The sequence below is a fragment of the Bacillus rossius genome (genome assembly GCF_032445375.1).
Source record: "Bacillus rossius redtenbacheri isolate Brsri chromosome 4 unlocalized genomic scaffold, Brsri_v3 Brsri_v3_scf4_2, whole genome shotgun sequence".
Classification (NCBI taxonomy): domain Eukaryota; kingdom Metazoa; phylum Arthropoda; class Insecta; order Phasmatodea; family Bacillidae; genus Bacillus; species Bacillus rossius.
The window spans coordinates 17,724,817-17,749,890 of record NW_026962011.1 but is presented as its reverse complement, the minus strand read 5'-3'; the positions used below and the strand labels follow the sequence as shown (position 1 = coordinate 17,749,890).

The following is a 25,074-nucleotide window of genomic DNA, read 5'->3' as shown; positions in this document are numbered from 1 at the left end:
ATTATTTGTTATAAATTCTAAAATTCAACTTTCTTTACAACTGTTTATCCAGAAGTGTTCGAACATTAGCACATGATTCGGTTAACTGATGATAGGAAATTTAGATTTAAATCTTTCTGGCTGTAATTTTTTGTGTATTAATAATAATTTTAAAAGATATTGCAAAGTTGTTCTTTAGGTTTCTGTAAAAAGTGTATTTTATAAACACCCGTATTTAATGTTTACATGAGTAAGTGTTACATTTCTTTAAATATGATCAACTATAAGGTTCCAACTAATATATTTTTTTTTATAAAATATATGTACATGGTTCAAAAATCTTTAAACACGGAAAATATAATTTAATTTTTTTCTTGAATCAGTTTTTTATGTTATGTAATTTAAATCTAGTAAAATATAATTTAACTTTAAGATTATTTTTTGCGTTGCAGAAAATAACAAATCATTCAGAAAAGTTTATGTAAACCTTGGTTTGAAAGGTTTCAAGTTATTATGAATGTATTAAAAATGTTTCTTCTCAATTTGATGATAACTCTCGTAAGTGCATACTGTTCATAACTTGGTTTTATATTTTTCCATGGTTAATTTTACTATTTTATTGTTATTCTATGTTTCTTAAAATTAAATGACTCATAAATTGTCAGCATTTTGGTATATTTACGAAGATTTTGAAGGAAAAGGCACCTAAAATAAAAGAAGTGTGTTTTGTAGTTCCAGATAGCTAGAAATTTGTTGAAATTACACCATGTTACTACTCTCAAGTTCTGTGTTCCTTTGCAAAAAAAAAGTAAACATGCTTGTGTAAGCAAGAAGAGTGTTTAAGGCGAAGGCTCAAAAATATTTTAAATATTTTTTTTATTTTTTAATACACTGAGATAATTCTCGTGTGTTAAATGTTCAAAGTAGGTTTACTTGGTTAACGAAGATGTCCGTAAATTTACAAACACCTCTGGATAGTTTGAACCCGTGGTTTTCATAAAGTTAAGGTTTGAAATTTTTCAACAGTTACATTATCTTAATATATATTGATGTATTTCATAAACAACTAGGAAGTTGATCACTCGAAACATTACGTTTGTGTAGTGCCTAGTCCCAATTATGTCCTTCCAACTTTTCCATCGCGTGCCTTACAGGATGGGTACAGCATACACTGTAATTTTTTTTTGTAAATGGATTAGAAATATTAATGTTAAATTACAGATATTTGTACATTTGTACATTTACATGAAAACAACTACAAAATATTGTTATCAGTAATACTGGGTTCCTGATTCTTACCCGAACATTTATGCTTTGTGATGTCCTACTACCTCAACTAGTTCAAGTTGTTTAGATTTCCAGTATTAATTGCGCACATTATAAGCACGATGCAATAAAAAAAAGTCAGACTTTAAAATATTATATCATATGTTTTGTGGCTTACAAAAATTATGCTTGAAGGAAACACTAATTAAAATATAAAATTATGCGCCAATTTTCGTAAAAAAAAATACTACTCAGTATTTTTTTTTAAAAACCATAGTCATGTGTTGTACAAAGTAACAATATCTTTCTTGTGTTGTTACTTTCTTTTTGGCAACTGGCTTCCAGAGGAATTTTTTTTTGTGAAAGTAAATATTTTTTTTTCTCTGTGTACTCTTCGGAAGAAACGAGCGCTGGTGTGATGCCTCGCGCGGGAAACTCACGGCCCGCCTCCTGCGTCTGAAGGGGCAAATCCCCGGGGGTGCCAACGAGGGTGCTTCCCAGGGACCCTCCTGTCCGAGGGGGTGGGAGATAAGACGTGTAATCCCGCCCTGGATAAACACAGGCCCCAGCTCCTCGACAAATAATGGAGGGGGAAAAAAAAGTGGGAGAGAAGGTCAAAGTTGCGTGTGTTCGTGCGGGCATGTAGGTGGGTTTGCTCGAGCAAGGAGTGTAGCTTCGGGCGAGATGGTGACCTACCCTCTAGTAGTACAAGGTTCGGGAAGGGTGAGAGGGGTCAAGGAGCCAGCAGTTACTGCTCCGGCCGCATGGCATAGACCGGGGGAGGGGGGACAATGATGCCGGCGGGAAAATTGGACAGGGGGAACTCTGGAGACACCTTCTATGCCCAGCGGGACGGCGACTGAGTTTACGGAACCAAGATTTTGTGTGTGTGTTTATGTGTTCGGAGAGCTGAACGCTGATGCAACGGAGTAGCGGCCCCTTCTTTAATGACAAGCTGAACAAAAGCTTCAGTCGCAACATCTAAGATGTTACATAGTTTCTCCAAGTGTGGAAATCACAATGACCTTTTTCAGGAGATAAAATGAATTTTATGTATCGTCGCTTAGCTGATAATACCACCTAATCAACTTGTCAGTAACTTTACGGGAGGTTAAAAAAATTCCTATTTTCAAGTACTTATGGTGTAATGCTATTTTTTTATTTAAAAAAACATTTTAAATATTATCATTTTTTACTATCAAGCAAGGTTAACAAACTATACCCCTATAACCTCAGCATGGAGCCTACTGTGTAGTTAGGTGGTTCCATTTTTTTCTGAAGGTCTATTTGTAAATTAAATTTGTATAAGACTTTGATATTTAAAAATATATTTAATATACTCTTGTCAGCCTTTTCTGATGGTTGTCAAACTAAACGCATTCATATTTAAATACTGAAACGCAGGTATTAAATTTCAAATTGACTCAAAAGTGATAAGATATGTACTAAGCAGCAAATAATTATTTTTAATTCGCAGTTCCTTTAAAAAGAAGTACATAGGCTACTTAAAATACTATTTTGAATGAAAAACTACATTTTTAACTAATGCAAGTATAAAGAAGAAGGTATGTGCTCGTTTTAACAGTTTAAGAATTTATAAACTACTACAGTTATAAAACTTTATAAAATGATTTATCTTTCATTTTCTCACTTAAATCCTACAAGAATTACTAAGTACATTTTTATTGCTTAAAATTTAATTGACATGCAAGAATCATTGATAATGTTACGTAAGAGTGGTAAAACGAAGCAATTTGTATTGAACCACTGACTCCGTAATTATATTTACTACAATATTTATATTTAATTTAAATATATATGAAATGTGTTGTTGTTTATGACGTGCATAAAAAAAAATATCCCTTTTGGCACAACCTACAGGTATACTTTGAAGTACATACTTATTCTGTAAATTCTATAAACTTCTGTAACATTTAAAAAAATTAATGTACATAACATACCAATGTTCTATAAAATCTAAAATTTAAAAATATCGATAAAACATTCACTCATATTCCATGCAGCAAAAATGTTTCGACTGTTTTTAACTCTATGCATCCAACACTGAATAGCTTAGAAAGATTTTTCACGTTATGTCTACTAAGGTAGTAGTGAATATTTTTGACCTTCAGATACAAATTTGGTGCCTAGTAGGCCTACTAACACGTGGGCGTATAAAAATTTGCTTTGAACAAAGGCTTAGGATAATAATAAAATTGTTGAAAATAAATTCGAACAAATTTTATTTTAATTAAGTTTGAATATATTTTTTTAAAATTACAACTCTCCGGTTTTTACCGTAATAGTTATCTCATTACAAAATGTTCCTAATGAATGAGTTATGAATTTTTTTGTTCTTTAACCCCTTTTTATTCCAAACTTTGCAGCAATGGTTCGTTGTACCATAAAACTGTTTTCAACATAAGTTCTTGACAATATTTTTAAGTTTTACAAACAATCTGAACAGTTTTAATAGCGTGTTTCCTAAAGAAGTTATGATTTTTTTTGTCCTTTCCCCCTGTTTTTTTTTTTGTCACCTTGCTGAAATGGTTCGGTTTATCAAACATTGTTTCAGACGAAAGATTTAGACAAAAATCATACTATCAACAAACAATTCGAACAGATTCTATGGTGTGCCGACCAAGGGAATTACGTATTTTGGTGTCCTTAAATACTTATTTTTTCCACCCCTTGCAGTTATGGTTGGTCATATCAAAAATATATTGAGAAAATTTTTGTTTTTACTCCTACGAGTTTTAAGACTTTCAAACTTATGCGGTACTTGTCATTATATGGAAGTTATAGCAATTTTTTTTTGTTTTAGTAAAACCATATTTTTTATTTTTTTTTGGTGGAATTTTACTCAATAACGAACTCGACCGAGTTTTCTAATACTTTATTTTATGTATCATTTTAGAAGTGATTTGTTAAAAATGACGCAGTTATCGTATTCATAAAATTGTGATTATATATATATATATAAATTTTGAGTTGACGATGGTTTTGGTGTCTATGGACCATGGAACGAAAAACTATATAACATTTTTCCAGAAGTCACGCCATGATAATGGCTACATTGAGTAGCCTTTCTTCTAAATATACTTGAAAAACATAGTTTTACCGAGCTTAGAAATTACGATTTGAGTGTAGGAATAAAATAATTAATCACCCGGTGATCTATTTACGAAGTCCAAAACATTTGTCCAAATGAAATTTGAGCCACGTTCAAGATTACCGAAACCCCGTTTACAGTTGCATACCATCCTAACCCACCAGCTGGAAAAGCGATTCCGTTCGCTGGAGCTGTCCTTGATTCCTAAAAAGCAAAGCGAGCGTGGAGAAATTTGAACCAACATACGCCATATTGCTTTCAACAGCTTAATGCCATAACAATCATTTTATCATTTAATATGAAAGATTGTCTTCGTTACTGCAGAAATCAGAAGTTAAAAAAAATTACACAAAGAGTGACTATTGAGAGTAGCTTTTGTTACAATTGCAGTCATTCAAATATTAATTCAATACTAAATGCTCATGACTTTAAAGAAGAAACCTTTTTTTGCAGCCAGTCACTTTTATCCTCCGGCATTAAATAAAATTATTTACAATTATTAAAAGAAACCACAATTTCAAAATAAAACAATATGAAATGATTTTGGTCTTAAACAAACTGTTGAAACCAAGAGGTCCTTTGCCTCCCGCTTAAGGAGATACTTTCCTAAATTAATTTGATTCTACTATTTATTGCTTTTTACATTATTTTAAATACGTTTCTTATATAGCCATTATTTATTATTTTTAATGGGATTTTCTACTAAACAAATCCTTATTTTAAGGTTTTTTATGAAACTAAAACAAAGTTTTTATGGCCGTCCTAGCAGATACTAGTGGGATACAGTTTTTAGTTAACCGTCCGTACGCAGCATTCGTCCTCAAATACTTCATTTTTATATCATTTATTAAATGTTTTGTTCTTTGTTTCAACGAATTTCTTCCGGAGGACCATAAATATATTAAGAGTCTGATTTAATGAATACAACTCTGACAACGAAACGACAGCCAAATACAAATCAAACGACCCGACTGCACGCGGCCCACCATCTTGCCGAACTGTTTATACAACACGCCAAAAGGGGCACAAGTAACACTTCACACAACAAGGACATAAGTCACAAAGTCCGAACATTCCGCCCCCGTTGTTAGCTCCAGGTAACAAACACAAAGGTATATACAGCAAGGAAAAGAATGCAATTTCTTACAGATTACATGATCTTGTTGAATACTGTCCTAGATCATAACCATTGTCCACTGGCAAGGGCAGAGCTTAATCAGTGGACATTGCAAGACACTTGTAGCAGTCCGGATAGTAGCCACCCGGGGAATTCGGTCTGGTCCTGGGTGAAGAACTTCAATTCGAGCGAGACCCAATTTGAGTGGAGGGGTGTGCTTATCTTTGATCACGACCAAATCTCCAATCTTGGGCTCACCACCTGGTTGTGTCCACTTGCTTCTCTGCTGGAGTGAGTACAAATATTCCTTTCTCCAGCGTTTCCAGAAATCTTGAATTATACGCTGGACCAGCTGCTAGCGATTTAATCGGTTAATGTTGAGGTGGGTAATGTCAGGTTCGGGTAATGATGTTATGGGCTGTAGAATCAAAAAAATGATCAGGTGTTAGGACATCAAGTTCTGACGGGTCTGAGCTGATCTCACAAAGAGGACGGGAGTTTAAGACCCGTTCGATGCGAATCAGGATGGTCGAGAGCTCTTCATAAGAAAGGATCTGTAAGCCAATGACTTTAGTTAAGTGGCTTTTAACAGACTTCATGCAAGCCTCCCATAACCCGCCAAAGTGCGGTGCTGCTGGGGGGTTGAAATGCCATGCAATTCCTTCCTGACTCAGCTTACTGCTCACTTCAGTGTTATGGGTTGTCTGTCTTACAAACTGGTAGAGTTCTTTGAGTTCTCGATGAGCTCCAACAAAATTAGTTCCACAATCACTGTAAACATGGGCTGGCCTTCCCCTTAGAGATATGAAGCGAGAAAATGCTGCCAAGAACAAACTGGTTGAGAGATCAGAAACCAATTCCAAATGTAGGGCTTTGATGGCAAGACAAACAAACAAAAAAAAAGTATGCTTTTGCGGACTTGCGTGTCGTGGTAACCTGAAAGGGCCCACCATAAACCACACCAGTATGGTGAAAAGCAGTCACTTGTTGGACTCTAGGAGATGGAAGTTCTCCCATGGTTGGAGTGAACGGAGAGGGTTTAGCGCGGAAACACTTAATACACCCACGTAAAACCCTTTTGATGATAGAGCGCGCACAAAGAATCCAATATCGTTGGCTCAGGATGGCTTGCAAAGTTCGAGGACCAGGGTGCAAATGTAAACAATGAAAATGATTGATTACAATTAACGTGAATCGGTGATCTTTGGGCAACAATATAGGGTGTTGAACAGAATACGGAAGGGATGCCTGGCTTAACCTCCCTCCTACGCGGATGATACCCACATTATCCACGAAGGGGCACAAGCGCCGAATTTGATGAGAACTGCACTGCCCCTTGTCCAAGTTAACCTTATCAGCTGCAAAGCATTGTTGGCATGTCTGATGCAAACGTCCAAGCCCTTTTGCAGTTACATAGTTGTCAACGGTCCCAGAGAGCGCCTTTCCTTAGGTTGACGACAGTTGTCTCCAAACCGAATGCAGTAAGCAACAACATGCTGCAGCTTGCTGAAGGAAGAGAATCTTGCAACAAAGTCTAGGGATACCTCTGTCACACAACTAATTGCTGTAAGTTTTTCTTCACATGCAATGGCATCATCGATTACCACACTACCCAGGGTATTGTTTGGCCACTGGCTGTGAGGCTGTCTAAGTCATGGAGCTCCAGACCACCACAGAGGATGATCAATAAGTTCTGAGGGCAACAAGCCTCTGTCACACAACTAATTGCTGTAAGTTTTTCTTCACATGCAATGGCATCATCGATTACCACACTACCCAGGGTATTGTTTGGCCACTGGCTGTGAGGCTGTCTAAGCCATGGAGCTCCAGACCACCACAGAGGATGATCCATAAGTTGTGAGGGCAACAAGCCACGGGATGCACAATCTGCTGGGTTGTTTTCAGTGCGAACATGTCTCCAGAATTCCTTTTCAGTAACGTTCTGTATGATGCTGACACGATTTGCCACAAATGTTTTCCATCGGTAGGGTGATGATTCAATCCAATAAAGAACCACTGTTGAGTATGACCATGCATACACTTGCATGATGTCCAGCACCCCCTTGTATACATTGGTCACGAAACTGATTAGCTTGGCTAACATCACAGCTGCACACAACTCAAGGCGATGCAAAGAGATCCTTTTCACCGGTGCTACTCTTGATTTTGCCATCAATAGTGAGACCTTGATTCTGCCATCTGAAAACATTGATCTGAGATAGATGACACACGCATAGCCAACCTCTGAACTGTCGCAAAACCCGTGAAGTTCATGAACAGCTTTTACTGAGCCTGATACACACCGAGGCAGTCGAAGTTGTGACAAAAACGACAGTTCAGACTTAAAATCACACCACCTGCATAAGACCTCTGGATGAAGCTGTTCATCCCATCCTGCTCCAGTGAGCCACAACAACTGTACAAGAGACTTGGCATACAAGAGGATGGGCGTCAGCCATCCAAGGGAATCAAAGATCCTGGCGATATTTGAAAGAATTGCCCTCTTGGTGCTTGAGCGCTTTAATGGAGTCATCTGATAAGAAAAACAGTCAGAGCTAGGGTTCCACTGTACACCAAGCTCTTTCACCACAGCTGCTAACAAAGCAATTAGTTCCTTTTGAAGAGCAATGGCTTCTTCAACACTATTGTCCCCTGTGACAACATCATCCACATAGAAATCAGACATCAAAACATGAGCTGCTTGAGGGAAGTTACATTGCTCATCTTGGGCCAGCTGATGCAAGGTGCGAATTGCTATATAAGGTGCAGATGAAACTCCGTAAGTAACAGTCTGCAAACGATAGTCCACTATAGGATCGGTTGGAGAACAACGCCTCACAATTTGCTGGTAGTCTTGATGCTCCTTGTCCACCATTATTTGCCGATACATTTGTTTGATGTCTGCAGTGAATACAACTTTGTGTACACGAACCCGAAGCAGAATTTCTCGAACATCTGTCTATAATTTGGGCCCGGTCATCAGCATGTCATTTAGACTCACGTCTTGCTGTGTCTTAGCAGAAGCATTGAAGACAACGCGCAGCTTGGTGGTGGTGCTTTCTGCCTTGATAACTCCATGATAAAAAAGATAATAGGCTGACTCAACATCATGCAATGGGTTGGCAATTACCTCCATGTGACCACTCTGCAAGTAGTCCTCCATGAAGGCCTGGTACTCGGTATGCAGTCCAGGTTGCTTGACCAGACGATGCTCCAAGGCTTCTAGAAAGCGAACTGCGTGTTCTCTTGAATCTCCAAGTATTGGTTTAGGTGAATGGAATGGAAGGGAAACCACATAATGTCCAGAAGGTTCTCGATGGTGAGTGGTTTTAAAGAAAGCCACACAGGCTTCATCTTCTGGCAATAGATGTGCACTGGTGGGGAAGTCCTCTATTTCCCAAAACCTTTCAACCACAGTTTCCAGAGATGGCGGAGGGCACATGGTCGATACAAAGAGAGTGACACCATGGTTGGTTGGTACAATGGGACTGGGTTCTTTACCCATAAGAATCCAATTAAAAACTGTATCCAGTGCAACCGGTGAGTATATATGGAAACAAATCTGCTCCAATCAAAATATCAATAGAACATGGAGTAGCAAATGTCGGGTCAACCAAATTCAAATGAAGTACATGATACCACATGTCCGAATGTACAGGAAATGTGGGCAAATCTGCAGTTATTTTTGGTACAACATATGCAGCAAGTGGCAGTTGTGGGTTTGTTTTGCCAACTGGTTTAATGCAGCATTTAACTAATCCCTTTGCTGTGTGTAAGGGAGCTTGTGATAGTCCATAAATTGGTAAGAACGTCTTCTGACGAGTCAACCCCAATAGCTGGGCACAATTTTCAGTTATGAAGCTCGACTGACTGGCTGAGTCTAAGACTGCTCGAAAATTCTGGTAACCACCGACACTGTCTTGTACATCCACAAAGGCAGTGGATAATAACACGTTTCTGGGTTCTGATTGACCAGGTCTCTGAGCTGTAGCCAATGCAACAGCTGGTGTAGGTTTTGTTGCTGCAGATTCAGGTGGGGAATGCTGAAATGAAGTTGCTTCCTCTTTCAAAGTGTTTGCGTGTTGGCTTCAGTGAAGTGCAAAAGCGAGTGGTGACTACTCTTGCATGAGTGACAGCTGGTTTTTGACCAACACTGTTTCATTTGATGAGATGCTCCCAGGCAGTTTAAACAAAGGTTAAGTCTCTTGACAATCTGGTAGCGGTCTTCTGGCTTGCATTGTACAAACTGTGGACATTTGTAAAGTGGGTGGTCACTATCACATACACTGCACTTTACAGCAGAATCAAACATTGTTTCCAACAAACAGTGAAGTATGTTGAGAGCGAGACTGAGATACAGTGCTAAAGTGTGCCTGCCTTACTCGAGACACTGACTTACTGGAGGTTCCAGACATTGCCTCAGAAGTCCGGCGATGACTTTCAAGGAAGGCTAAAAACTGAGCAAAAGTAGGCATTTCTGAGTCACTCCCAGAAATATGTAGTTCCCATTGTTGACGTTACTGGTTATCTAGCTTCCTTTACAGTGCTATAGTGTGCCTGCCTTACTCGAGACCCTGACTTACTGGAGGTTACAGACATTGCCTCAGAAGTCCGGCGATGACTTTCAAGGAAGGCTAAAAACTGAGCAAAAGTAGGCATTTCTGAGTCACTCCCAGAAATATGTAGTTCCCATTGTTGACGTAACTGGTTATCTAGCTTCCTTTCCAAAAAATGTAGCAAGAGTGGTTCCCAAGAATATACTGCTAGTTTCATAGTACGCAATGCAGCCATATGTTCATTTAACACTGACACCAAGACATTTACTGAAGTAGGATTAGCAAGAGACACTGTAGATGCTTGCATAATTGCATCAATGTGGTGTGACACAATAAGCCTGAGATTGTTGTATCTCTGTTCAATCAAATTCCAAGCTACTTTGAAGTTCTCATTGATCAATGACAGGGATTGGGTAAGAGAGAGAGAGTGGTTCTGGTGACAGTGATGTTTTAAGGTATGATAACCTTTCAATATCGTTCAAGTGAGCATTGTTTACCACCAATGTGGTAAAGAGGTAAGAAAAATTAAGCCACTCTGTTGGATTTCCTGAGAAATGTGGTAGTTTTATAGTTGGAAGAGTTACTTGAGATGGGTTGTGCGAAGTTGGTGCTTTCGTGCCGTCACGCAATTTATTCTTGTTGCACGTGGCAATGCATATTGCCTGAACACGATAATACGTGTCGTCGAAAGCATTTAGGCGATCACTGTGCTGTTTTTGTTGAAATCCGGGCCATCTTTGAGCAACATTTCCAAAGTCAAGTGATCGTCTTCAAAACAAGTACGCAATTGTGACAGATCACGACACGTTGCGATAAAGAACTCACGTTGCGTATCGTAACTCACCACTTTATCGGCAAGTGCATCGGCACGACATAACCTGTTTTCCCCACGCTCGAGACGTATCTTTAACACTTCTGTCTTGTCATTCATTTTGCCGTTTAATGCACAAAACAGAAATAAAGCGAATGAAAGTCCGACAAATAAATTCTTCACCAACACTACGACAACATGAGATCAAAAAACGCTATCACAATAGATGAGCGTCACGAGACACGACACAAATATACGCACTATTACTGGTAAATATCCGGCCCGTGTGGACCAAATGTTCTTTGTTTTAACGAACTTCTTCCGGAGGACCATAAATATATTAAGAGTCTGATTTAGTGAATACAACTCTGACAACGAAACGATAGCCAAATACAAATCAAACGACCCGACTGCACGCGGCCCGCCATCTTGCCGAACTGTTTATACAACACGCAAAAAGGGGCACAAGTAAAACTTCACACAACAAGGACATAAGTCACAAAGTCCGAACATGTTTAGTATAGGTTTTTTCCCCAGAACCATAGAAACATGGGTCTTATTTATGGTTTTGGAAAACCCAAATTTTTTATTGAATAATGAATGCTATAAAAATTATTATTTATTTTTTGGAAGACGAATGCTATTTACAAATGGCCTTAACATGCTAGGACTGACATAAAAATTTGCCTATAAGTTCAAAGAAGTCATTAAATAAAGACTTGTAAAATGAAAAAGAACATTTTATGAACATTAATTGATGGTTATATTATGAATTAATTTAACCCTGTCAGTCACACTTTGTCATTTTCTAAAATATTATTTTAATTATTTTTGTTTTAAATTATAGCTTAAGCGGTTATTAAAATACATATTATAGGTACATAATAATTCATTTTAACATATAACTTAGCATTACAGTTAATTTTCATATCCGTAGAATGTAGGTTACACCATGATCCACACATTCACAGTTTAATTAAATCCACGTCTCATTAAGTTATAAATTGTGCAATTCAGTTGAAGAATATACTAAAAACAGTTTAAATCATGGGTAATAACACTGGATTGTTAGAAGGTGTATAGTTTAGGATGCTACCGTGCTAGCCCAGTTGGCGCGTCGCAAGACCTTGTACCTCTCCGTGTGTCGGATCTCGAGTGTGTGTGTGTGTGTACGTGTGCACGGTACTTGGTTGAGGGACTCGTGTTCGATTTCCGATTGGCTCCGTCGGTCTAGTGTCCCGCTGCGAGTAGGGTCAAGAGGGCGGGTTAGGCGGTAACGAGGGGCCAGGGGGTTAATAGCCCGTCTTATCAGCCACTGCGCAGTTTCCTGGGCCATATTGGAGTCCGGGCTGGCCAATGGCCCTTCGCTTCGCCTGGAATAAACCAGGTGGGCGACTTGGCACGACGGCCAGATCGCTCATCCGGAACTCAGGCGGGTTGCCCACGCAAATCTGTATAAATAAAAAATTGTAAATTTCGTTAGTTTAAAATCTTAAATCTCCGAAAGTTCTTCAACGATTGATTTGAAAATTCTACACAACGTTGCATTCGAATACGTGCGTATTTTACATACATATGTCACGCGTGTGACAGGTACAAAGACAGATAAAAATATAGATACGTAAAATCATAGAGTTCTTATATTTTCATTCCTATAAAGTGACATATAGCGATATATAGATAAAGGTATAAAGAGGAGAGAGATAAAGAGATATAGAGGGAGATATAGAGATTTAAGTTTAGAGAGAGAAAGAGAGGTAAGAGAGGTTTATATAGGCCTATACATGTAAATAGAAATATAGGGATAGAGAGATGTATAGATATACATAAAGAAACAGAGAGATTGATAATTATATAGAGAGACAATATAATGCCCGGCATGCGTTGCAATGCCTCAATCAATTTTTTAATTTTTTAAACGTATACTCAGCATCTCTCTTTATCTCTCTAGCGGACCCGACAACATTGTCCTGCCCAAATGTACTTTTTGTGAGATATGGATATGGCGGTAAGTATTTCTACGCTGGACATTTTGTATCTTCTCATTATACATACCCCTCCTCTTGGGCACGCCACTGCAGTACCCGGCGTTGCCCGGGCTGAGAACAGGGTGAAGGGGACCTTTTTCGAAATCAGACGTAGTTAGTAATTGTATTCTTAATTTGAATGTCAAGTGTGCAAAATAATTTATATCACTTTCAGATCCCGACAGACGTTGTTCTGCCAGTGTATAGTTTTTTGGTGGGCTGTATGTAATCTAGACTTTATAAAGCACTATAGAAAAAAGCTGAAAAATAAGAGATTAGTTATATTGAAATGATTCCATTATCTAGCTAATGCTCAGCATGCATTGCAATGCCTCATTCAGTTTTGTTTTGTAATATGTTTAAAGTAGTTACACATATACAAATCATCCATCCATATCTCTAAATATAAGTATATTTATCTCTATTTATATATATGTATCTCTCTATCTCTATTTATCTCTTTATATCTACATATATACATCCCACTATATCTCTTCCATACATAAATCTCTATATAGCGCTATATATCTATATATCTCTTTATCTAACCAATTTCATTCTCTATACCTCGCTCTATCTAAACTTATCTCTCTGTCTCTCTCAATCTCACTCTGTATATATATATATATCACTCTATCTCTGTCTCTCTTTTATATTTAAATAAATTGTGTCATTAATGCGCACTTAGACAACAAAAACAGACGAAGTGCCGCTATATAATATGAAATGAACACATTTTTTTAAACTATTCGTGCTCCAACTATTGCAAAATAGTTATACCGTCTCAGAAACCTTCACGGGCATCCGCATAACAACTCACCAAAATTTAATCGCAATCGGATAAATGGTATAGGAACGCATACGGCACAAACAAACGAAAATTAAAGACATGACAAACGCATCGAACGAAGGTGCGTTTAAAATTCAAGGCAACTCTATATATTGACGAAGTTAAGAACCAAACTGTTATTAGCACCTTTATTTTGCTAGCCGCTGCGAACTCCACTAAGCGGGCTGATCTCACCAAGGAGAAAAATATGAATTTGCAAGACCTTACTATGTGTATGATCGTGTGGCAGACATAGAGAAATGACACTCACTCTATTTGTATATCTATGACCTATGATTTTTTCTGTTATAAAATGAAATTTTCACTTTTTCACTCCCTGCAAGAAATATATATACCTATCCAATTGTGAATCTAAACCATCCTCGAATCCCCGTGAACTCACACAAAAAATTTCATCAAAATCGGTCCAGCCGTCTAGGAGGATTTCAGTGACATACACACGCACACAAGAAATATATATATAAAGATTATTTGTATATGTTTACTTACTTGGATATTATTCTGATTAACAATTTACCCATTTTTCTGTTTTTTTAAAGAAACAAATGAGAACCGAGCCTTATTCGCCATCCTCCTATCTAAAGCTAGAATTATATAATAATAAATTCAAATATATCTTTGAATACGCCAATTTTTAATGAAAACTTTGTAAAAACTTTACTAAAAACTCGTGAACTGTTCACTTAATATTACTCCCAACATCGTGGGCAAAAATTGTTGTTATCTAGAACGTAATTATTCAAAGAATTACTCTTTTTTTTAATACGTTCATTAACAACTACAGGGGAATAACTATGAATACCTTATCGTCGATTCGCAAGAACGTAACTGGAACTGTAACAGTAACTGTAAACTGTACACATTTCAATTGGCAAAAACTTGAATAGTTAGTGTGGATTCCATATACGTATGTGATGTTATAACTGGTATAGGCCCAAATATCGGAAACAGTTTCCTTACTGTTCCGAAGAACATCTACAGTATATGTTTAGCATCTGACTTGTACAGTTGTAAAATAATGTCTAATACATTCGTTAATAGATATAAAAAAACATGAATACTAACTGTCAAGGTACATTAAAAAATGTGTTTTGAATATGCTTTCAATTTTCCTCGACAAGAATGGTTATATTAAACGTAATCATAATTATGATTCGGTTTACCAATTGAGTCGTGTATTTCCAAAACTGGCCATCTCCCTCAGAACAGTTTTGCGAGATATCGAGGAAAACTGTTTACTCAATTCCACGATGTGGCATTCGAGACGGTTTATTAAATGAATATGGCCGCTTTTGTAATTAACTGCTCCTTATTCACTGTGGGTTACCATGGAATTTGATTTTATAGAACAAAACCATTATTTTTTTGTGGACATGGCCAGTTCTGGAAATACACGACTCAATTACTGGGTGTCGTGAGCACAGGCAACGCCACAGTCATGTCAGTGCTTGCCACGGCAGGATGATTTTGCGATGGTCTGCCATTGCCTTCCGCGGGATGAAGATGAAGGAGACATCACAAACACACATTACTGAACCTAAGAAGACGGTTTGAAGGTCGTATCTCCGGTCGGGACTCGAACCCGGGCCCCCTGGACCACCAGCCAGAAAAGCTAGCCACTAGACCAATTAGACGGACAGTCAATGTGACGGAGAATAAATTGTAACAAAAATCGAGTTTCAGTTAACTAACACTATGTTTTGTCTAGACATGAAACACTTTTATCTATATGCTGTTTTAACGCAAAGGAAACGACTTGTCTCAGATTGTAATGTAACATAAAGAAATATCACGTGTTCAAAGAGAGAAAAAAACACACTGTGCTGATTTTATGAAATTGATGACGCCTAACATTGTGTTTCTCTCTTGTGGTGTCTTTGTGTCTGTGAACACGTGGCAAGCACAGGCGCCGTGGTATTTAATTTGACATGCACTGCTATTCATGTTCAAACTTGTTTCATTATAAATTATCGCTGCACGATGTCAGCCTCCACGTGGTGTTGCTGTCACCACGCAAGTTAACTAATACTGCAGTGTGTGAGTTATGAGTTGCGTCGAGATGTAGCAGATGGGACATGGCGACCCACGGAAATTTCCAGCATGTTTTCAATGCTTCCACAGATATAGATTATGAAGATCAGGCGTTTTCAAGCTACGCGGCCGTTTTATAAAGCATGGATTTATTACGAGGCAATAAAAATTTGTGACTCGCATTTTAGGCTCCATCATTTCAAAACGTTTCACTGAAAAAAAAAAATTATTGTCAAAAGTTATCCAAATTAAACAAATTACAGCAACGTCCTCACTTTTCTAAATTACAGCAACGTCCTTACTGTTCTGAGGGTTTTATAATATTATTATATTTATAATTAAGATTCCTACCTATTACAGCTTTTTCTTTAAAAATTAAAGGGATTTTCCTTAGTATCTTGTCGTTTCTTGACATAATGCTAATATTTTTTTTTATTTCCTACTCCTTTCTGCTCTCCCCAAGGAAACATCATTTCACGCAAACAATAGATACCATGATAGTGCTTCCAATAATCGTTAAAGAAAAATATATATTATAAGCATTTCTAATAGTTACTAAGTTAACAGCCGATTTGAAACGATTCACCATGACACCAACACAGCATTTTCAACCACTATCTTTGTTTACTTAGTCATATCTTAAGCACAGAACATATTATTCTTATTTGTTAATTTTTAATCGGTAAACTACCTTAAATTCGAATACCACACTCTTAGAAATAACGGTAAATTTTAGGAATTTTCAACGAAGAATTTAATTCAAATAAACGAAGTGTTTTTTCGTGATATCGTAGAGCCGAATGTTTGTAGAAACCGTGCCGTATTTCAACTTTCGAGTTGTGTTTCGTTCTATACAAAAGGCGGACACAAGAAGAGTGTTTGTTACTACTGTAGATGTAACAATTTTCTTTTTGTCAGTATGCCAAGAATATTCTTTTGGATTCGTGACTCGGAGTCCGTAAATTCGCGAATATAGCCATAAATACCTGGATAACTTGAAACCAGCTTTATTTGTGAACTGAAGGTGAAAAATGTCTAGCGGTGCAATGTCTGTGCACGATGGCGGCCACAGCAGGCGTCGCGGAGGTCACGTGACTGACGACGAAGAAGAGGATGGCCTGGAGGAGGACGTGGGAGGGGGTTTTGACGAGAAGGTAGGCGGGATGTTGTCGCCTCACCTGTCTCCTTGTACCAGCTGTTCATGACCTGGAGGATGACGTGGGAGGGGGTATTGAGGAGAAGGTAGGGGGATGGTCTCGCCTCACCTGTCTCCTTGTACCAGCTGTTCATGGCCTGGAGGATGACGTGGGAGGGGGTTTCGAGGAGAAGGTAGGGGGATGTTCTCGCCTCACCTGTCTCCTTGTACCAGCTGTTCATGGCCTGGAGGATGACGTGGGAGGGGGTTTCGAGGAGTAGGTAGGGGGGATGTTGTTGCCTCACCTGTCTCCTTGTACCAGCTGTTCATGGCCTTGGGCGACGCCTCCACGTAGCACTGCACCAGCACGTCGCTGCCGACGGGCGCCGCCACCAGCTGGTTCGACACCCTGATCACCGGGTGAACTGCGAACACGACAGCGCCGCGCTCGTAGACGTCTCCCCTCCTGCCACACGCTCCGTCAGGGGCGGCTCGTGGAACAAGCTATTCTGATTATAAGGATGACTCCAGGCTTCGACGGCCGTGGTCTAATATATGAGGGAATAGAAAAAAAAAATTTCGCGGTTTCCATGCACGTACTCGGGCAAACTACGCAAAAATACTTAGTAGTATTGTTACATAAAGTAGTGATTGAGATAGTGACCAGAAATTTTACCACAATATAAATATTTTAATATAACTAGCAAACATTTTCTGTTTGTTTAAGAATGTGGTTTATTAATATATCAATGATTTAACTTTGTTAGGAAAGAAAGTTTTTCAAAAATTATTATATTTACTGTACATAAATAGTTTTACAACGTAATGCTCCGATAAAAATAATGAAATCCTTCTGATACAGTTACTGTAAACCCAACAAAACGCTTACACCACTCAACAGTAAATATATATACCTGAAAGCTGAACAATATTAAATCCAAATGGAGGGATGTTGATTTTATCTTAAATTATGTTTTTACATTTCTTTGCTATCGAACTATAATGTCGTAAATCACGCAAAAAAAATTTTAAGGCAACTAAGCGTGAATTACTTTAGCCTAAGTTCAAAGATATTTTTGAGAAAAATAAATATATTTGCAGTTAAAAGTCAAAAGCTGCCATTGGGAAGGCATTAAGCATTAAGCACTGTCCCATTTCCGCAGGCCACGCGGATATGAAGGTTGGTGGGTCATTGGTGAATCATTGAAATGGCCCTATTTTAACTCTCCTCTAAAGTTGCCCAACTGAGACCTAAGCTCGCTTGGTTCTGGGGTACATATTTATATTTATGTTTTTCACGTGATTCCACCAAAGTGGAAAATAAAACGTGCTTTTACAGTATCGCAGCCATTGTTGCACGCAACACGCTCAGCAAGTGAGCAGTCTATAAATAATGTTGCTTATAGCTATGATTCTTCAACAACTGTCCACTTTTTTATTTAAGTCTTTTAAAAATAAAAAAGCATTTCCAATACTAATCTGGTAGACGTTACCCCACACAGTAAAAACTTTCGATGGGCAGATTCATCCGCTTACATTTTATGCCGGATTAAACGCAATTTCCGAAGCAAAAGTTGTAAACAAACGAAACGAGCTGAGCTGGAAAGTATTTAGCATTGGTTAGCTAGTCTAAAATTGTTCTCATTTTCAGTTCCATTTTCCCCGAATTATTTATTTTTGAAATAAAAACTAGTTTAAATTTTTTTACATTCAGTGAAACAGATAAAATTCCCTTTCATACTGTAAGCCAGGGGTGTCTTCGTTTTTTTTTTTTTTTTAGGGGAAGGGGGAGGAACTGGGTATTTAGTATGTACATTATCTCTCTACAGCTCTGGAGAGAAGATTCAAGTACCCAACAGATGTAGCAAATCCCACTTCCAAAAAGTGAAGTAGGATTTTTTACAAAAAAAAATGGCAGTCGGTATGCAGCAAGCGAAATACCTATGCGTTCGGCTTACCGCGAGGAAGCTTCATTGTGAAGAGTCTGATGGGGAGGGGAGGGAAGAGAAATTGAGGAAGCGAGTGCGTAGTTCCCCTCTCCCTTAAAATTTTTTTTTTAAGGGTCCCGGATACGCAATGCACGCTCTGTTTCCGGGTAGCAAAGCCGGTTCGAGTGTCCGCGTACCGGGCTGAAGTCTCGAGTCGGCGCCTCTTTGCTCGTAAGAGGATTCATTACCGTGACGATGACTGCCGATGCGGCCATCTCGGATGGAAGTGGTTGTTGTGTGTAGGCGGCGTTGTGAGGGGTGGGGGTGGTTCAGGTCTTCGGAATCGTTCCGTTCCCCTCCTCCAGTTATAACGCGCGCGGCGCTCCCCGCTCTTCAAGCTTCCATCTCCCCGCCTCCAGACGTCCCCCCACCCTCTTCCCAAGAGGTCGTCGTCCCTCCTTAATGACGACTGCCGCTTCGGGCTAAGCGGTTTACGTCGCTCGCGAGGCGATCCCCTCGTTAGATCGGGCTCCCACCTTCCTCCACACTCCCCCCCCCCCCTTATAAAACCTTAACACCCCGAGTTGCCGCGGCCGATGTTCCTCGCTCACGGCCTCCGCTCCACCTCAAACTTCCGGAACTCCAACTCGTCACGCTCTCAAGTTACTCGCCTCCATTCAGCTTGAACTTGCGCTGGCAAGGCCCGCGGGACAAGGCCGAAGGGCATCGCTCTAAGAAACTTCGACACGTACATCACGTCTACCCGAGGGGCGGTACACGGATTCAGGAGGTGACCACGTCTTCATCATTACATGTTATATGTGTGAAGCCATCCCCCCCCCCCCCAAAACCACATTGGTTAGGTGCCCAAAGACATTGGCTGAAGGGAAGTGTTTGCATTATGGAACAGTTTGAAATTACTCTTCTATTTTTTCTCCATGAAAGTGACTTTTTAAAGATGGAGATTTTAATTCTGCTTACTCGCCAATACTCGACCATTGTAGCTAAGTTTTGGGCAAAACATGGTGATGTAAAAAAGTGACTTCAACTACGTTACAGCATGTTATCTTCCTGACTATTCTTAACTCCATGCGAGGATACCACATGACTGCCTTTTTTTAAATTTGTCCAGCTTACGGTCTGCACCATGTTTGCGAGACACACGTATCAATGGCAGGAAACGTAATGCTCGCATCGTGAAAACGGATTTTTAACGACTGTATACTATCTCAGTGACAGTTTTTAAAGTCGAACATTTTAATTTCATACATATTAACTTTCATCAGGTGTTGTCAGGCACAATTTCAGTAATTTTATAGATGGTTTTATATGGTAATGGTGGCTAAGAATATGACAACAATTACGTCATGCATACCATCTTCTGAAAACTGCTTAAATCATGCATCTACCCGATAGTAAACCCGCCATTGAGATATCAATACAGAAATAAAACTTGTTTTTACTAACAAATAGATTGCTCAGTAGTGAATACGTGACTTACTACTTTTTGCCTGTCTAACTCGTAAATCGCTATGCAAAATATTTTAAACGCAAAATTTATAGGGTTTATTACGGACAAATTTGCTACAATGATTTTCTACAATTGCAAAATAACGCAAAACTAGACCGGGAAATCATGTGTGCTTTTATAAACTATAACCACGTTCTTTAATATTTCAATATTCAGAAAAATCAGGGTATTCTGTCTTAACATATAGTAGTTAATTACTGACAACGATTGTATCTCGGTCCATGAATGAAGTCATACTTCACACTTTTCAACAAACTAGGGTCTCAACTTTGTCCCATGGACACTCGTAATCCGAAGCGAGTTTATCGCTTGTATGTAGAGACGATGAAGACATCATTGGGCATATTGATTTGAACCTCATTCTTCACTGATTATGTATATTAAAATAATTATTTCTGAAGGCAGGCAAGCAATTTGAAAATATTTTGTGGCTGACATAAGTGGCGCAATGTATATTCGACCATAATAATGTGTATTATCGTATGTTGCGCAGACTTTTACTGTTACGAATATTATAACGGGATATCATTAAGTACCATTGAGAGAGTGTTGATATTTTACACTGTAAAAAATTAAAGATATCTAATTATAGAATTCTGAAACCTCTATTTATTTAGTAATGGAGCGTGATGCTCGCTTTAGATATTTTATTTCATTTTTGTGGCAAAATAATTTTTCAGAACGTCAGAAAAACGAAGGTAAGTACGGATTTTTATGAAAAAAATGCAACAATAATTTTGTCTAAAATAATACAAGGATACATCATGTTTTGCTATAAATTGCATTTACGAATAAGTTTATGAAGAAAACTATCCACTTACCTGCAGAATATGAAAGTAAAAAATCATGGATAACGATTTGGTTTTAAAAAGCAATGTATTATACAAAGCAGATATTTTTTAGTGTATAAGGAAACTACATTCACATGTATGTCTGGTGTAATATATAATAATGTGTCTTAAAGCGACGAAACTTCCAAGATTTCAATGGTATCCAAACCTTTTTAATAGTATCAGAAAATATTTTATTAAAAATGTAAATATGACTTCTTGCCTTCCTTAGTAAGGTACTGTGTGTGAATTTCACAAAATATTTTCAGTCTGGAAATTTATTTGTCCGTTGTCAATTTCTAAAAATGAAAGTAATGAACATAAATAAACCTTGTTAGTGAAATAGTGAATAAACTAACCGTTATTTGAAACATTTTTTTGTCATGAAATTTGCAAGAAAATTTTAAAATGTGTTAAACATTAAACAAGTCTATAAGTCCTTTTGACAGTTTAAATAACAGTCTTCACATAAAAAAATTACACTTATAAAGCTAACCTCTTAAGTCTATACGTCTTTCTTACATTTTCAGTCACACTATTCACACAAAATGAATGATACTTATAAAGTTAATTGCACAAATCAATAACTTTTCCACACAAATGAATTGTTGATACTTTAAATAAAATAAATATGGTAGCGTCAATAGTTAGCCGGTTCGAAAACTAAGTAGTAGACAAACACAAACAGCGTTACGATAATACCGTATCACCACTGCTGCGTCATTTTTGCTTCTCCCCTGCCATCTCCCCTTCAGGCCGTTACAACTATCAAATAGCATGCTACGCTACGTACCAAACCCCCAATCCCCTAGCTGGCTTCCCATTCGACTGCTAGTGCATGTGTTGGAGTGGCGTCGCCGCCGTTTCCCCCACCACGTACCTATCTATTCCCCTCACGCGATCGGTATTTTCGTAACGCTTGAAAATTGCAGACTCAGCAAAGAAGTTTCACTTAAAAAAATTTCAAAAGCACTCAAGTTATTAACATCAAACCTTATTAATTATTTATACGCCATAATAAGTTATATTTTAAAATCAAAACTCCTAGTTGCGCTTAGAGGCGATACCACGCTGGGAGCATCAGCGAGCGTCGCACTTATCATTCCGCCTCACTAACACTAGATATGCCCCTTAACTCATATAGTGAGATTTAAAAGTAGGTAATTAAATTATTTTTCTTATATTTCTTTTTCTTATATATCTGCCTTCAAATATTTACAGCTGATGCACATTTATTCGCGTTTTCAGGAATCACACATTTTGTTACCCAATACATCATAATCAATTTTAAAGTATTCTGCGTTTAATACAAGACTGCTTGATGTTAAAAGATTCAGCTAAAATAATTTTGCAAACGAATATTAATAAAAAAATTGTATGTTAATCAGACACAATAATTTTTGAACAAAATTATGTAAAATGTTTAATTTTTTTTTATAGGAAACGTGCATAATTAGCTTCATTTTAGCATTCAGCCAAACTTCATCGATACACACCCGCCCGTGTTCATGCGAACAAATTGAATCGGGCGCACAAACTCGTCACTCGACTTGCTCCAACTCTCTCTAAATGGCCACTCAGGTATGGTTATTACGGAGGTGCATGTTAACAGGCTGGTAACGAGATTACAGAGGCCTACCTCCCTAATTACCGCGACCTTGAAACAATATCATCAAGCCAGGACAACAGGTGTTCGGCGAGGTGGGAGGTTCAGAAAAAAAAACGGCGGCCTAGGTGGGTGGGTGGTATGGGTGGTTGGAAAAAGTGTGTTGGGGGGGGGAGGGGGAGAGAGGAGGGGTTGAACGGGAAGTAAGTTCACGAACCACTCAAACTAGAGCGAGTTTTGACAGGAAACTTTTGCGGCCGTGTCGGAGCGAGACCCGACCAGCTGCAAGCAGCAGTAGTAGACGAGGCACTAATGGAAGACCAAAGCAATAGCATTCATTAAATGATCCATGCAGTGAGGAATTTTTGATTTAATACAATATATTGGACACGCCCCATTGCAGTTCTGCAATTTTTTTTTCATGGAAAAAAAATTCAAGAAAGCTAATTAAGAAATGCAGTTAAAAACATAAACACACAGAGAACAAGACTAAATCATCTGGTGTCCAAAAGTTGAAACCAATGATGAACCTAAACAGGTATTATAGACCACACAACGGTGACCGCAGGGACGAACACATTCAAACTTAAATATCAGACGGCACCAGAATTCCGTGGAAGGAATTTAGTCATGAAAAAATAATAACAGCACAGTCGAACACAGTGGGCTAACCACTGCGAGACAGTTTCAACAATAACAGTAAATGCAGGCAGACAACAAAACCTGGACAACACGGAAAATATTCGAACGCAACGATGAAGATAAACAGATATTATGGACAGCCCAACGATGAAAACACCAACGAACACAGTAGTTTTCCTGTGACAAAACAGTTGCGACGTTTCGGGAACTGGCATCTGTTCCTGTCATCAGGCACAAACAGACTGATATCGGACAGTGGAAAACACTGCGGTGAGTCTATAAAGCTATGCGTGTCAGCAGTTTACCTCGTCAACATTAGAACAGCTTAAACACTGGCTGATCCATCAGGATATATTTCTTACATCGTTTGAAGCAATCTATGAAATATTAATGTACCTAGGTTATAATACCAATATTTACGGAGTAATTAGACTAATCGTAAATACTTTCAGCAGTGTGTAAATGTGAAGTGTAACGCCAGTTATAAGGTGAGAGTTGAGAAAAGGGTAAATGAACGAACACCCAGATTCGCCAAATTAGAGACTTTGACCTTCAAAAGTACTCAAAAGTCCGCCAAAATGGCTTCAAATTCCCAAAAAAAAAAAAAAAAAAAAAAAAAAAGACTCAATGTGCCTCTATTTCGAGGAGAAAATTCCCATATTGGGAAAGAATTTCCCGTTGAATTCTTTAAAGTGTCGGTACCTTTAAAAATCCTACAAGCGGCTTAAGTTTCCTTAAGAAATTTTTTAATACAAATCATAAATATTTTTTGTAAAACGAAGTTTAACTCTTATTCGTAGCTCATGTGTTTTCAACATCTTTATTTCCAAAATCTTGCTTAATTCTGGTTTATTTACGATTCTTCCAAGGGAGTGTCTTTAAAACTTTTTTTTTTTTTTTTTGCAATCCAGTTGCTAACCAGATTGACTTCACCATTTGTATGCGACAGCCACCCACAGACTTAGAACTCCCATGGTAGATTACCTATGCAGATCCTAGGTCGTGCAACTTTGTCATCGACCTGTAACTTTTTTGCGGGAGGGGTTCAACCAGGTGGAGAACTACGAAAGTCACAAATACAAACATATAATTAGTAAAACTTAAAGGGATAAACGCGGTAGTTACAGCCATTCTTTATCTTTAACAGAGTCATATTTTTGCCTATGATTTAGATTTTATTTAAAATGTAATATTGTCTGGGTGTTTAAAAATGGATATTTTAAGTAATTGCATAATTTTAATGCCAATTTATATTAAACCTCTAACATTAAATCTAGTCATATACAGTTTTAAATTAACTGCTCGTCTGAAGTCTTTCTCTTTAAACATTTTATTCCTCAAGAGAGTAAAATTTGCAGCTATCTAGAAACTTAATTATAATTTTTAAAAGTTTTACAATGGCAACATGCATGTGGTTAGTTCAAAACTGAAGATTTCATGTATACATTTTTTCAGTTACCTCTAGTGTTGAAATATACATCGGACTTTAAAATTTTTAAACCCTTAACTATAAATATTTAATATTTCTGGTACACCACAGCACAAAATATGTGGTTATCAAAACAAAATTAATTAATTTTCACAGGTTTGTTTGCCTGATAAAAGCTGATGCGTTACTTCTCACAATCAATGTAGCTATGTTAAAAATACCTA

The 25,074-nt window shown here is 38.0% G+C and overlaps 1 protein-coding gene across 2 annotated transcripts in view; it reads right to left on the bottom strand.

The window, feature by feature from the left end:
* The window catches only part of LOC134541895 (lachesin-like), a 387,782-nt gene that overhangs the window by 10,568 nt on the left and 352,140 nt on the right, over positions 1-25,074 (bottom strand). For both annotated transcript variants that reach the window (XM_063385625.1, XM_063385626.1), the window contains exon 7: positions 17,190-17,309. In XM_063385625.1, the coding sequence (XP_063241695.1) occupies positions 17,190-17,309 (120 nt within the window). The remainder of the gene's footprint in view (positions 1-17,189; positions 17,310-25,074) is intronic.